General features: G+C 41.7%; 1 protein-coding gene across 1 annotated transcript in view; it reads right to left on the bottom strand.

The window, feature by feature from the left end:
* Window positions 1–1,376: 1,376 nt before the first annotated feature.
* The window catches only part of NEGR1 (neuronal growth regulator 1), a gene marked incomplete at both ends in the record, with an annotated part of 237,853 nt that continues 223,217 nt past the window's right edge, over window positions 1,377–16,012 (bottom strand). The window contains one exon of the mRNA XM_084290681.1: window positions 1,377–1,501. Coding sequence (XP_084146807.1) covers window positions 1,377–1,501 — 125 coding nt within the window. The remainder of the gene's footprint in view (window positions 1,502–16,012) is intronic.

Below are 16,012 nucleotides of genomic sequence, written 5' to 3'. Positions count from 1 at the left end.
ACTGCAGTCCTAGGAAATCATGTATGAGAACTAAACTGCTGTGGTAAGCTATTTGTACAGTATTAGTATGTCAGTAATGAAGTCCTGTCTGTAAAGATGCATCATTGACGGCAGCATGCAATTCAGTACAATTATTAGAGCAACCTTGTTTTAATATATATATGTATTTTATATATATATTATATATATATAAAATTCTGCTTGATACTTTATGTATTTTCAGATATCTAATATTTAAAAGCATCCTTTATCATTGCTAAATTAGCCAAACCAGTACAAAATTAAGTGCAAGAAAAATACCAATTCACATTTTTTTTTTTTTTTTTGCCGGTAATATAAAAGGGACAATTCAGTTTCTCACATTTACAGCCATTTAAGAATTCTGATTTAGAATAACTAAGAGAAACCTTCTTACGTTCAAAAGATGTTTCAAAATGATTTGTGTTCTCTTTTGTAATGGGAAAACTAGTTTTTTACAGAGACCATCTACTGCTTAATAGATAGGAAAAAATAAAAGGAATTGGTGCTATCCTTCACTGATTGCCTAAAAATATACATCTGAAGCAGTTCCGTCACCCACTGGAGATGGGAGAGGAGGTTTTCTTTCTAGCCAATAGCACCTTCATCCTCAGTTAGAGATCTGTTATGCTCAAAAGGATGCTTTAGCATTTCCCAAAACACATTCCAAAATTGTTGGAGTGGAAGAGGAAAGTAGTGTTTTATGAAGGCACACCCATGCTGAATTTGCAGGAAAAAAGGAAGAAAACAAAAAGCAGTACTGCACAATGCAGTTATAATACAAGGCTCATTCTTGAAACCTGAATATCATGCTGGAAGAAAATCTAGATATGTGTAATATTTTGAAGAGAGATTTTGAAGGCAATATTGATTCTTTTTTTTTTTTATCAAAAGAAATAAAAGTTTATGTGTAAATGTGGATAGAATGTTTTAAAGAAGGGTACTGAATGTTGTATTGCAGCCTTAAAGAAGCACATTTTTACTGCAATATTCTTTTTCCTTTTTATCTTTTTTTTTTTTTGTAAACTACGGTCTGCAACTCAGCAGACCATGACTGAATGCTTTTGAAAACTTGTAGATTACAAACATGAAATCACAATTAATATCCTCTAAAAGTAATTTCAGAGCTTTCACGTCTTAAAAAAGGACAATGTGTACTGCTTCACAAGGTAATGCAGCTAATCAAAAAAGGAGTAGAATTAAAGTATTTACATAATGAGCAATTCTACAGAAGGCGATCATCCCCACGTAAGCACTGCTGATTATATCCCACGCTGCTTTTAACAAACTCTACCAGATTGGATCCAGTCATCAGCACTTTCAGAGAATCCTTAAAAGCCTTTTAGGGTTCTTTACATTTAGTGCAGAATGATGTTCTTCAGGTAGAATATGCTGGTGAGAGAGGACAGTGTCAACACAAGGTACCAGCAGGAGAACAGGACTTCGGCATCACCGGTGATCCCATACTGGGCTGTACTGGGAGCTGCAAAGAGAAAAGAAAAGGGTTAAGGGAAAATTCCTACTCTTAAACCCCAAATACTTATAATTCAGTACTTCCTCTACGATAACATATAAAGCAGCAAAAGCTTTCTTCTGAAAACAGGAGAAAAGGCTGCAAAAGTAGACAACCCTCCCATGACAATGCTCACTGACTATTACTTGTTGTGTTAAAGAGCACAAAACATTATTAATGCAAACATTTTAAAATGTGAATACTTAACATTAAATGAGTGCTTCATGTTTAAACATCTGAATAATTTATCTGTTTTTAAGTTACTGAGCATTAAATCTCCACTGAAATCAATGAGAGGTGAATATATTTAGCTCTGTTGGAAAACAACTTGTTTTCTACTTAACTTTTGGAGCCAAAGTTTGAAAGTTTTGCTTAGCCAAAGAGATACACATTTATTGTCAGTCTCTGATGAAACTGTATTTACTTGCTTGAATACAAAGCCTCTTTCGAACTCCTAATTAAGTATTACAGTAAATGCATGCACAAGAGTTAAAATACAAGAAAACAGTGAGGAGACAGACAACCGTCTGCAGCCGCCGTGAGCAGCCGGTGTGCTGGCCCTTCTGGGCAGCACAGGAGAAGGCTGAAGCAGAAACCAATGGTCTTGTTCTTGTGAAATACAAGACAGCAGAAAAGAAAAGGGACGGTAAAACACCCTGCCCAGAGCCCGGGAGCACCACATTACCTCTGCCGCTCACCCACTTTCTATCTAGCACTAAAGCCCACAGACGCACCTGATCTTACACTCCGCAAAGTCAGATGTGTAAACCAAACAAAAAAAAAACGACAACCAAATTAGTTCTTGCTTTTAGAGTTTCACCTTCAGTCAGTTTAATGACTTGCAACCATGACTAACTACAGGACTGGGCACTCCCATTCTCATTCAAAAGGCTCTTTCTGTGATAAACCTGCATGGCAAGCCAACATTTAACATATCAGAAAAAAAAACATTTGATGTATTAGAAAAACCATGATATCAAGCTCAAGCATAGTGGAGGTGGTATTTTGTTTTAGCATATTAAAAGAGTTTTCCCAAAGTAAAGATAATTTGAACTTCAGTGGCTCTAAAAGCCAGTGGAAAATTATGTAAATCTGATTTCCTCCATATGAACCACCACTATCTTTGTAAAGCTTATTAAATCGTATCTGGATCGTTTCAGCACAAAGGTGTTAGGTGAATTAATGGGAAAAACACATATACTTGTGTAAATAATAGAAAAGAATTATGTCTCCCAAAGCTGACAAACCAAAAGCATTTGATGTGATAGAAAACGGAAGGGGAAAGAAATCTGGAGAAGTGTAAGGGACTGAATTTGAATACACGGTGGGGGGGCTGTGTTCCCATGGGGAACCCCAGCCAGTGCTCCTGTGCCAGCTCACAGGGACTGGCGCTGGGAGAGAGATGAAGCCAACACTTAAAATTATTCCCCAGCCCTTCCAATACCTGTTCCATTTCTTCACATTTTTTAAGGAGGGCAAGCTGGTGTAAGCCTGCTGTCACTAGGCGCTGCCAATAATAATCCAATGGATAAAGTTTTCCTTAGAGTTGCAGTGGTATTCAGTGTAGAAAAGCAAAACCAAACTGGAGCTATTCAGTTTTGGTCCACGAAGGCCTGAAGAGACCCCAAAGGCAGTGCTCTCACTATGGAAAGTCCCCAAATCCATGCCATGCCTACAGGCAATCTGACCAGCAATTGGCCTTGCAGGCTGTTTTTTGGAGCTGCATACCACAGGAGAGACAGGCAGGCTCAAAAAGCTGGGTCATTTGTCCTCACCCACCAAACTGGAACTGGCAGCTGGAAAACACTTGAAGTGTAAGTGCAAAGGATGAGAAGCACAGCGCGTACATTACGGTGAGATGCTTCAGCCCTCTGATTCAGTTGTCAGTGGAGACAGCCTGGCATTGCTGGGCGTGCTCTAAGGGCATGCTTTGCAGCTCCAGGCCAGACGGCAGCACCCCTGCAGGGCTGTGCCAGCAAGGGGACCCCTGTGTGGCTGCTGGGGTGCTGCCGATGGAGAGCACGGCTTTGGAAATCCTGCCAGGCTCTTGTGCATCTCCACTTTAATGTGGCTTCTGGGAATCTCCAAGTGTTTCTGGGCTGCTAAGAGAATTTATAAGCAGATGCCTGCCTCTCACTGTTGGTGCCAAACGGATGGCATCAATTACAATGTCATAGTGAGTATGCTGTGGCATACAGTTTAAAATGGCATGCCTGGCTCATAAAAAGTCCTGAATATGTAACAAGTTTCTGCAGTTCCTTACTTTCTCACCTTGGTATTCTGATTAACTTTTCCTGTGTCACTTGGATTGTTTTGGTGGCAAAAGATATTTTTGTTCCCAAATATTAATACAATTTTGTAGATCTCTTGTGATGTGTTACGAACGTTGTACAGAAAACAAAATTACTATTGAAATTTAAAAATTCTTGGTATGATCTGCCTGGCCATTCATCTAGAATGAATAATCATTTTTGATAAGTAAAAAAAAGTCCTTGCTTTCATTATCGTTGCTATGCAGTGCCAGGCAAGGTCATTTTGGACTTGGACTGGTTACTTTTCATCCTGTTTTTTTTTTAGGGATCTCTGTATCGCTCTAAAAAAAGTTTAGAAATTAGCAAAAAGCCTTAAATGCTTGAAAATAGCACAAAACTCACAGCTTCTTTTTGCACACAGACACGCATATTTGCAGTCTTTATATTTCTACAGTGAGATAGTGCTAGAGGTACGTATGCTTAGTCATTAAATAAAAGCATGGATTATTGGACTCCCTCATTACATCTGCAGCTATCCTAGACACCTCCATAATTCCTACTACCACTACAGTGGAGCACTCTGTTTATATCTGATTTCACAGCATAAGAAGCTCCGGAGCACAGAGCAAGTAGGAGGGCAGCAGTTGGTCCGCAGAGGATTACTGCTCTGTCTGAAGACTCGTTCAGAACAACATCCTGGTAACTGTCTCCAATAGAAACCAAGGTCAGACTATTTGTTCCCCTTGTGCTGATCTGGCAGTGCAAATTCTGCTCCAATCTGTGGTAGAGGTACCATGAAAGCAAGTGAATTCTCATCTAGGAGAAGATTAAAATGAGCTTGATGAAAAGGCTGGTGTTTGGGAATATAATGTCATCCAGCGTTTACAAGATGCAATACATTTAAAACATGTCTGCTTCAGTCATTGAGGGATAGTAATTTATTTTATTGTTAGATTAATCAAAGATAATTTTCCAGATTCCTTGTTCAGGAACTTTGAACTGAATTTTCAGACCAGCTCCATCATGCTTTTCCCACACTACTCCTAATCTGGAAAAGACACACAGCACGTGGGAGGTGGCTTCTCCACTGCCCTACAGATTTCCCCTTCAGGCCGCCTTCGTCCCGTGGCTCTCCCAGGACTCTCAACACCAGCCATGCTGCTCCGTGTCCCCAGGAGCATCGCCTGCCCGCTCTGTGCTGTGCTGCTGCCGTGTCCTGCGGGAGCTCTGCCAGGAGCTGGGCAGTGGCTGGGGCTGCAGGAACATGCACGTGCCAAGAGCAGCCCTCAGTATCTGCACACAGCCATGGGCTGCAGGAACTGGGTTAGTGTGCACGTATTGCACTGGGTCCTTAGAGCACCTTTGGGCCCTTAGTACACTAAAATAGTCCTCAGACCTGTGCGAGCAGCCAGTCCAGTTACAGCAGGAACAGAGACAAATGGAGAAAGCTTCTGCTCTCGCCTCAGTAATTCTGCTCTTGCTCAGTAATTCCCTGTGCTATCAGCACTGCTCAATAAAGTGGTTCCATTCTCACTGACTGACCTGAACCAAACACCCTGCAGGAGGCAAGGCCCCTGCCAGCCTGGCCCTGGCCCCGCAGCGTGACCACCACAGCGCCCGCCCAAGTGCACGCACTCCTTCCTCCTAAGTTACCGGTTATTCCACACCATCCTAATGGTTTATAACACTTAGCAGTGGTGAAAATGTTTAAGCGTACTCTTCACACAGATAGGATTATATTCCTACATCTCTCCTGGTAGTGAATAAAAAAGAGCAAAGTAATATTATATCACTATCTCTAATTAACACAAGAGATTAGGAAAAGTACTATGCTGATATGTGTAAACCAACATTTGCTAACACCAAGGACTGCATTAACCAGAAATAATTATAAGCTTTAATTGTGATGCCTTGTAGACAAAAGCGTGGACCTCTTTGGGTTGTCTGAATAAGCAAGAGCAATTCTGTTAAATGGATTATGCGCAGAGAAGTTAATAAGCATTTCATTTAACTATATTCAGGTTAATGATTTATTATAGGAAAGCCTTAATAGTTTGCATGAAGAAAGCCTTAATAGTTTGCATGCAAAATTTCAAATATACTGAGAAGACAGGGATAAAGTAACTCAAGGTCAAAGCAGTAAGAAAAAGACGAAGAAGTCTGGGCTGTCAAAAATGTTTTTTGAAAGAGAAGATTGTAAGATAATGGGACTCTGAAGGCTCACTTGAGTCCCACAGATAACATCTCTAAATATTGTGACACTTGAAGTTAGTTGAGGATTTATGGCTTTGGAGGAGCAGGCCGGCAGTCTATAAAAGACTGAATTAGAAAGCAATGACTTGTGATAGGAGAGGTAATCTGCTCGGAGAGTGTGAGAGCAGGCACACGAGTGTTTTGGCCAAAGGAATGTTTGTCAGAAGAGAAACCGTGCTCTGTGCCTTGCAGGCCAGACGGGATTGCAGGGAGCTTGACCTTGGGAGAAGAAAACCCAAGAGCTGTGTATAGCAATGAATCAGCAAGGACACCAATTTGTCTAGTCTTATGCAAATGCAATCATTCTCCAGGCAGGAAATCTACAGTGATGGAAAATTCACTGGTTAAGTTAAATTGATAAATCTGAACCTTTCAAAGTATCTGCCAGATGGAGACTTTGATTAAGCAGAGCTTTGACCACAATGATACTGCTTGGGAAATGCTGGTAATTTAGGAAAGTGGAACGGCATTCAGCCCGTGTCTGTGGTGGCTGGGGGCTGGAGGTGATGACTCAGAAGGTCCACTCCAGTCTGATGTCCTTGTGTCACTGCTATGAGTCACCGAAATTCATTCTAATGAGAGAGGAACATTGCGTACGGCACAGGCCGAAATCCCCAGAACGCATTTGAAATGCAAAATGCTTATATTTTAAATAAAGGCATACATTTGCAAGAGATTATTTATAAATGATGTATGGTCAAAATGTTTTGCTTATCACAGTGATGGGAGTCAAGAGAAGAGATCAGTTAAGAGCGGTGCAGCCCTACCCCTCAGAGAAGTGAAAAACATGTCATGTAATGGCTCACGGAGCCTGACAAACATCATTACTGGGCACGACAGACTGCGAGACGAGGTGGCTCCACTCTGCTGGGCGTGTTCCTGCCTACACGCAGCGGTCGCTTGTCTCAGTTCTTGCTTACAAAACCACAGAGCCAAGGGTGATGGCAGGAGCAGGGAGGAAGATGCTGGGGACTGCACCTCGCTGCAGCCTCACCTACATCTGATACGCTGCTCTGCTCTAGGGAGCAGCCACATTTGGCTCTCTGTTATCACCCACACAGCCATTCTCCAGGTCAAGGGGTAGAATTTCATCTTCATATATTTAGTAGGCAGGAGTCACTTAGCACTGCTGAGACAAATACATGAAAATACTTGAGAAATAAGGCAGGCAATATTGCACAGGTTGCCTATCAGCTAACTCTGCCTGGATGGATTTACTCAACTTCTTCAGCTTCTTCTGACACAGAGCTGTGAGGACACAGACTGCGAGGGCCTTAATGGAGTGGCTTTGTCATTCTTTGAAGTGTGAGTGTTGGCAGAAAGATTCAGAAGCTGAACCCCAAAGAGACTGAGGGGATTGATAATGATAGCAGTTGTCAGGTCCTATTCATCCACACTGCGCACAAAGCTGCTGTTAGATGAAGAAATGGTAAAAAATGAATGGTTTATACTGATTTGTTCCTTATTTCTAATTTAAATGAATAATGCAGCATTTTTGTGTTTTTAGATAGGAATACAAAGAATACAAGATTACTGCTCTAACTGTGAAAGTAGAAAACAACTATTTGTTGCACTAAAATATTAAAGCTTAGTTTGGTAAATACTTGGGATCAATATGCCATCAGCAATGTTTTAAAATGAAATATTACCCCCATGTATGTTTGCATGTATCTTAGTGAATACACAGAAAATAATCACAGAATCACAGAATTTCTAGGTTGGAAGAGACCTCAAGATCATTGAGTCCAACCTCTGACCTAACACTAATAATTTAGGATTTCCTGTTTCAGTCATAAGGACCCCATTTGCAACATGCTCTGTATCTAATTTGATACCGGTACTTGATACTTCTGACTGAGTTCCAATATAAAATGCTATATTTACAGGGCTAAAAAGAAAGAGGAATAATCAAAGCATGGCAATTAGCTCAGCGATTCATCATTGTAACTTCATCAGCGAGGAGATCTTTGCCTGGGAATTCGGGTTCCCTGGCTGTGCAGAGCCAGGTCCGTGGGGCAGCAGCCAGGTGTGAGCTCAGGTGCGATCCCCTCCCTGCCCCCTGCGGCAGGCAGAGCTGCCCTTCCCAGCGCTCCCACTCGGATACCCACAAATAATTCACGCTGGATGTTGTCAGTGGTGAAGTACTAACCTGAAAGCAGCTAAAAAGTATACACAGAAATGTAAAATTTAAGTAAGATGGCTTTTGCTTGCTTATTAATGGGCTGGGGCATGCCTGACACATTTTGCAGTTGTTAAAACTGCACCTCCTTAGTGAACACTTAACAGCTGCGTTTCATTAAGGTGATAGAGAAAGCAAAACCATGACTGATGGAGGTTGTTAACTACGTGCAAAAGGTTTCTAACTGTCTTGATTTCTGCTCTCAAATAACCCTCTGGAACAAAGCATTTCCAAAGTCAGCAACTTCTGAGAAGTGCCTGGGGCAGACCTACTGGTACGTGCGGCATCCCGTGCTCTGGCAGAGGATGCAGTCAGAGATGTACCTGGCAATTCGGCAGAGCTGTGTTTGGAAATGTGACCCTGGAGCTGGGAAGAGCTTTGGTGGGCAGCAGCCATGCCCCGTGGGTGCTGATGGTGCCAAGGGGCTGCCCAATCTGCTTGTCTTCAGCATTTTTGCTGTCTCCTATTTGCATCTCCCCATTTTCACTGCCTTTTAGGATAATCCACCTGGGTCAACAGCCTCCCTGCAGCCTCTCCCCTATTGACAGCCCACTGCCAACAGCTGTGATAACAACTGGAACCCTAAAAAATCTAATGTTTAATTTTCCAAATTGTCAGTGACTCTTCTTGTGGAAATGCAGGCTTAAATCTGACAATTATTTACAGTAAAACATTTGGTGTAGGAAAAGTAGCATTATTTTAGAGAAAGACAAATTTATAGATTTTCTAACTTATAAATAGTAAGTTTTCTCGATAATGAGTACTTAAAAAAATGATGGTAGTTTGATCATAAGTAAAGTAACAGACAGATGGGCAAAATCTGGGTAACTTAATTGAGAGAAGGTAAGATAACCTTTTCATTCCAATTAAATGGATGCTACTGCTGAAGAGCATTTCACATATCAGAAGAAAAACCCTTTCTAAGGAGGAAGGCACATGGCATGTCTTATAATCAGACAGAAGGTCTGTATAGCTAAAAAACCCTCAATTTTGGACACTTCCTCTGTTACGGAAGTTATAATCCATATGATCCATACGATGTGTTACACACCCCGGTGCACAGCGCTTGGCTGCAGAGCCATCGCCCGTCCACCTGCAGAGGAAGCACCCTGGGCATCGGTGCCAACGTGTGCTCCTAAAGGAGCTCGGCACCGACCTGCTACTGCTGTAACACACAGCACCCACCGCGGCTGTGAGCATTTTCTGTTCAGCATCTTTTAAGCACGCCGTCAAATTGTTAAGAAACGTGACACAACCCGACCTCCTGCATTGGAATACATTGAATGCAAGCACAATTATACCGCGACTGTTTTCACAACGAAAAGGTATTGTTAAAACTTTATTGCCTAGGTGTGATTTGTTTTCAAACTTGCATTTTAAATTTTAGCATATGGTTGCCAACAGAAAAGTTCCAGTTTAAAAGCAATTATCACGCAGTGGTACCTAAAATCCCCATAGTTATTGCTCACTCTAATTATATGGTCTTGATGCTGTTCTTACTCCATGGCTTCTAAGTGTGGGCTTCTCAATGGGGCCAGGCACGCACCCTTTTTGTTACTCCACATTTACATGTTTACAATGGATTCAGATAACTCAGGAAAAATGGGCAATGGTGATTTGGAGAGACTCTTAACAATAGCAGCCCTAACACACAAGCCTGTTTGGTAGATAATCAGTGTAAATAATAGATTCCCCACATGCTGCTGTCTATCAAGTTTTTTCTTCAAGCAAATGTCGCTGGGTATCATAAAATCAGAAAAACAGTGCTGCTCAGACAAAGCAGGCTCACTCTAATCTTTCGGATATTACAGACATGCCTTTGTTGCAACTGCAAAAACAAAAACAATTTTAAACCCTCCTACATTGTTGTACGGTGTGTCTTTAATGGAATTTCATTTAGACACAGATGGATTTGATCATTTAAAATAAAAAACCTTCCATTAAATAATGCAAAGGAAAAGAGCCCTGCTAATACATTAATGGGATAAACGAAGCAGGCACTAAGCACAGACTGCCTTAATGTTTAGCAGGATAAAATAGTACAGCCCTAACATACCCCATTCCTACTGCAAGTAATATTTCTTAATACCAAGAAGTATTTATGAGGAAAATTACTGTGAAGGAATCAAATAAAATTTGGCTTCATACATCAACCTTTATATTCAAGTTATCTCAAATTTCTTTCCACAGATGAACTGTGCACTCGTATTGGAACAAATGAAATGTCCTTCAAGAATTTGAGAATTTCTGATGTACACTGGCCTCGAAGGTCAGAAACCACTTCTGGCAGACAGACAAGTACCAGCCACTGTGCTGGGATGAACCTGTGCAACCATGCGGGCTCCACATCTAACCAGGAAAGGGGACAGAAGAAAATGGCCAAGTGCTTTGTCTGGGGAGTGAAGCAGAGAAGGTAATCGACAGCAGTGAGCTGACACCTCGCTGCCTTCCACGCAGACTGAGCCTGAACATAGCTGCTCAGAAGCAGGAACACACAGCAATGTGGGCAAGTCCTAAATCACATGCCCTTGCTCTTCTAGCGCTGACACAAAGACCGTGCCAGGGCCACCTGAGCTGGCATTTTAATGCACAGACCTCCAGGTGCCAAAGCTGCATGTGCTGCCAGGGGAAGGAGCCACGAGCATCCTGGAAGGCAGGGTTATTCAAATTAAACTTAGTGAATAGTGAATTAAACTTAGTAAAAACAAACACACACACACACACAAAAACAGAAAACATTCAATTTAATTATCCCCCCAAACAAACAAACAAACAAAAAACACCTGCACTTTAACAAAAATAGCCAACTGCATGCTTACTGGAAGCACAAGGCTTGACTCTGACAATTCCTCAGAAACGCATCTGTGATTTCGGTGAATCATCGATGCTATTTTGCCATGAGAGGACAAATATTTTCTGTGATATGTAAACAGAAGTGCAGGCAATGCAGCGAGGCAGCTGGTGTCTTGTGCAGATGGGTCACCTCAGGGACGGACACACAGCCTGGACACAGCCCCGAGAGGAACACGGAGAACATCTCAGCCACGAGGGAGGCTGGAATAGCAGGGCAGTTTAAAAGCCAAGGAGGAGGAATAGTATTGATGGGATATACATGTACATGAAGATTGCCCTGGAGAAGGTAAGGCAGTACTTCCCGTGTCTGCAGCAGGTAGAACAGAAGCAGCAGGACTGAGCTGCAGCAGGTAGGGGCCAGAAGAGCTATGAAGGAAAACTCAGCACAGGGTTGTGTGGGGAGGGTGAGGAATCTGGGTCATTGCTGGATCTGAGAGTAGTGTGGACAAATATCTGTCAAAACTGACACTAAATATCCAACTCCTGCTGGTGGGAAGAGAGCCTTCCAGGTGTTCTCTTCAGGCCTTTTAAAAAACTAAAAAACTCCAGGAAGACAGCATAAGTAGAGGTGACTGAAACATTCATTTCTCTTCTAGAACCTGAGATATAACATATTCCACAGGAAGAAAAGACGAGTGGGTGCTGGCAGAGACAGGCATCAGCCACCTGAGCCGGGGGCTCTCGGAGCCAGCTCCCCAGTCTGTGCATGGGCTGTGCTGGGGCTCCGGTTCCGTTCCCTAGAAATTGGCTCCAAGTTCTTTCCTATGCCTTAAGGACATGCGTGTTGTATGCAATATGTGCAGAAAACTTTAAACAGATATTTAATTCTCACAGAAAAATGAGCACAGCTGTAAAATCTGCAATTAGCCTCTTGTCTTATCACATCCAGCTCTGCTCTTGCACGTATCTGGTGATTTCCCTCAAAAACAATTTCAGATCTATCATACAAGCAGCTACTTTTCCTCCACTGGGAGCAAGCCATGGAAAGTTCTACAGCTGCACTTCGGAATGGGTTGGAGTCCTCTTGTTTGCAGGATAAATTTATCTTTGGCTTGACGATGCTCGTGTGTTGCTGCGGAGGGCAGCCTTCCCTTGCAGTCCTCGCTGCCCGTGCCCACAGGCACCTGCAGTGTGCGGCTGTGTTTGGTTGGAGTAGGCACCCTCCTCTAGTCCCCGTCCTCTTTCTCCTCTTTCTTTTTACATAGTAAGATCAAAACCAGATTCAAATACTTGACTTGCAGTTTTAACCCATTTCTCTGTGGTATCTGATTTCAAAGGGCTATAATTATCACAGATGTTCCCACCTTAGAACTGTTAATAAGTCAAAGGGCTCTACTGTTTCTATGGCTTGAAAGAAAACCTGACTTCCATTTTCTTTGAGGTTGCCTGGCTTTCCTCCCCTTCTTCAGGTATGCTAAAAATAATATACCCAAGGTATTATTAAAAAAGTAAGATTTTTGGGGGGGATGGGGAATATTATTTCCTGTTTTATTTCAGCAGTAATATCTTTGGAAAGGTTACCTTCTGTGACTCAAATAACTTTGCTTTCAAATAAAAGTTATTGCCTAGCCCAAAGGCCAAGTGAAGAGTGCTTTCTGGAATCAGATCCACCCTGCCGCTTCGGAGCATATATGAGAAAAGCTGAATAAATGCAAGCCTAACACAGCTTGATAGTCATTTTTATACGATCTGATACTGCATATTAATGAGCTAGAAACACTGGCTAGGATTTTATTAACAATACAAGGCTTATTTAATAAAACTGGTCCTCGAAATGGCAAGAATTGCAATTCAAAATTCAAACAGAAGTCAGGGGATGGTAAGGCCTGGCTGTCTGCCCAGCTTGGTGCTGCAGGCACGGCCACGAGGTTGCCTTCAGACGTGTAACCTGTCCACAAGCACGTCTAGGCAGAAAACAAGCCCCAGACAAAACCCTTTTCTGCCAAAAACCCCAAAGTCCCTCAAGATGAGTCTAATCGCAGATGTCTCCATTAGCGCTGTGCCTCCTAGGCTGAAACACAGCTGCACAGACCTGAAATAAAAGTGACCCCCGTGTAACCCGGCTGATGGTGCCGTGGTGCCACAGGCTTTGGCTGGGGGCTGGTTTCACCAACCAGGCACTTTGGTAGATGCCTGAGGCTCACTAAATGTCCTGGCTAAAGCATTAATTCCTTGAATGGAGAATTTGACATGACTGCTTGTTGTTTCACTGCCTTTCAGAATTACTACTGCTTTATAGAGGAAGGGTGACACCTTGATACAGACTTGTGTAAACTGAATAGTACAACATACAGCATCCTATTATCTGCCAGCAGAAAAATAATTCAGTAACATCAGTGTGGTCAACAAAGCCAGGAAACGCAGCTTGGGTCTGACTTCGCTTACAAGAAAGCTGTTCATTGCTCAGAACAGCATATTCTAGCTGTTAGGAGAGAATATGGTAAAAAATAATGACCTCAGAATTAAAATGTGCTGGTGTGTATATGTAGAGATGTACGGCATCACTGCGCAGCAGTCTGAGTGGTCTGATACAGGAGTACCTGCGCTGTATTTTTATGGGATAGTGCACGATAATCGCAAACAGAATTGATGACTTCCTCATCATATGTCCCAAGATTTCCAAAAAGACATCAGTAGAGATATCTACATGTCTGGTTTTGAGAAATGTATGGACTCAGACACAAGTTCTGACTACATACTGAACTGGGACTATTTGTAATTATTGCATATTTTCAGCTGTAATCCAAAAGAAAGATGTACAAATCCCAAACTGTCCTTCTTGCCCCAGCTTTGGGAAGAAAACCATTTTTTTTTTTTTTTTTTTCTTCTGTAGTTTATGTATGCAAAACCTCAGATTTTGGAGAAAATAAGCTCTTTGTTGAGAATGAACAAACACTTTTAGATCAGTTCTGTAAATGATGTGTCTACTAAAGCCCTTCATTACTTGAAAATTCTTCCTTGTAACTGATACCAGAACTAATTCTATTGAACTTATTTATGTGAAAACTTAATATATTAGGCAATAACAGGTCCCATGTACTGTAGGCCCATGTAATGCATGTGGCTACCTAGTTCTGGAGCTCCACTACAGTCAGTAAATATGGATGTCACAGTTGTCTTCCAAGATTTGCTTACAGCAGGATGACTTTTTGTATGCCTGCAGTACAACATACACACTGTCTCTGATGCACATATGTACGCTATTTTTTTTTATTGACACATTTTCTATTTGATACTTTTGCTTTTTTTTTTTTTCATTTTTTTTCTTTTACTATTTTAGGCTTGCAAAAAATTTATTCCAATGTCTTAGCATACATGTTTCTCATTATTCAAAAGTAAGCAATTCTTTCTCATTTCACAAAAGTGCTCAGCAGACCGATGTGCTTGCTAACATGCTAAGTATGACATACATTTCTATGTTTTAAGAGATACACTATAGCTTTCAACTGCAGGTCTTACCAGAGTGTTATTCCCCCTGTGAAAGCCTTCCCTTGCAGATGCATGCTCGAGAAGCGTGCCGCTGTGCTCAGGAGGAGTCGGCAGCACGGGGCCACCCCTGTGGGAAGAGCACACCAGGAGCATGCTTCGCCCTTGTCACTCCTGGCACAGCCATGGTAAAGGAAACACAAAACCTGCGTGTAATTTTGAGTCTAGATCCCTTTTTTTTGAATGGCAGATGCAGAATAGCAACAACTACAGAGGTAGAATGGGATGGCAATAGAAAGGGATCATTCTGAGGGAAACTTGCAGGCAAGGAACAAATAAATTACAATTTCTTGTTGCTATGGACATCCAAAATTAAATGGATTTGGATGGTCATGGCCTTCCATTGGACATGGCAAATGCAGATTTGGAGAAGATGCCATTGAGAAGACAACTAGAAAAGTGCTGGAGAAAGCACTGGGACAAGCAAGCCAGCTGCCCCACACTGCTCCCCCATATCTGCGTTGTGGTCCCTCACGTGGGGGGACCCATTCCCATCCAGACCCCAAAGCACCATGTCTGAAAGGCTCTCCAGGGTAGCCTGGCCAAGAACTGCTGCTCCCTGTGCCAGATAACCACGCTCAGATCTTCATATAAAGTGGGCAATTCTGAGTCTCCTGCAAGGGTCCGGGTTTGATAAATGGGCCCAGTTCAGAAGTGTGGTGCTGTACCAGCAGCTATGGGTTATAAAGCCAATTGCCAAGACACAGACAGTCAGATTGTTTCTGAAATAATATGCATGGCATGTGCAATTGGGTACTTATGCATGTAATTTTGACAGCTTACAATAACTGCTTCCCTGACAATGTTGCCTTCATTTTTAAATGTCACATTTAAGAAAAGTAAAAGCATTTTAATGCGACAGAAAAATTTGACTTGGGAGCTAATTACTTTAATTTGATAGATTTTTTGGGTTCATTTGCATACTTGACAATTATTTATGACTTATATTGGTAATTAGAGGTTGGGTCTTATGCTGAAATATTGTAAATAGCTTTCAAGACATTTGCTGATCCTTCTAACTTTTAGAGGAAATGAATTTGATAGTAGCTAATATGTAAAATATTTGTACTTCTGACCTTTTGTAAATCATTCTTTCTGTATTTTAAATGATTGGTTGTCAGAATCATTTTCCTCAATATGAAGCGTGACATTGTAAATAAGCTTTTGAATTAAGCAGCATATTAAATCTATGTATTCAGTGGCAACCTTTGATAGTCCTCATATATCATTAAGATTTTGTTGGTTCTGCTACATTCAGGCTACGTCATATAACATTGCGAATGACAATTTTGTTACACTGAACTTTACAGCTTCTGGACAATTTGAACATCATTCTTCTGATCTTGACAAAGGATATTGAGTTAACAGGTTAGTACATGATTTCTTGCCTTTTTGGTGAATGTGTATGAAAAAGGAACATTTTTGCTGGAGGAGCTGACAACCCTTAAACAAATATTC

The sequence above is a fragment of the Netta rufina genome (assembly GCF_964035555.1).
Source record: "Netta rufina genome assembly, chromosome: 8".
Taxonomy (NCBI): Eukaryota; Metazoa; Chordata; class Aves; order Anseriformes; family Anatidae; genus Netta; species Netta rufina.
Note: the sequence above shows the minus strand (reverse complement) of the source record. Positions and strands in the feature narration are given on the sequence as shown.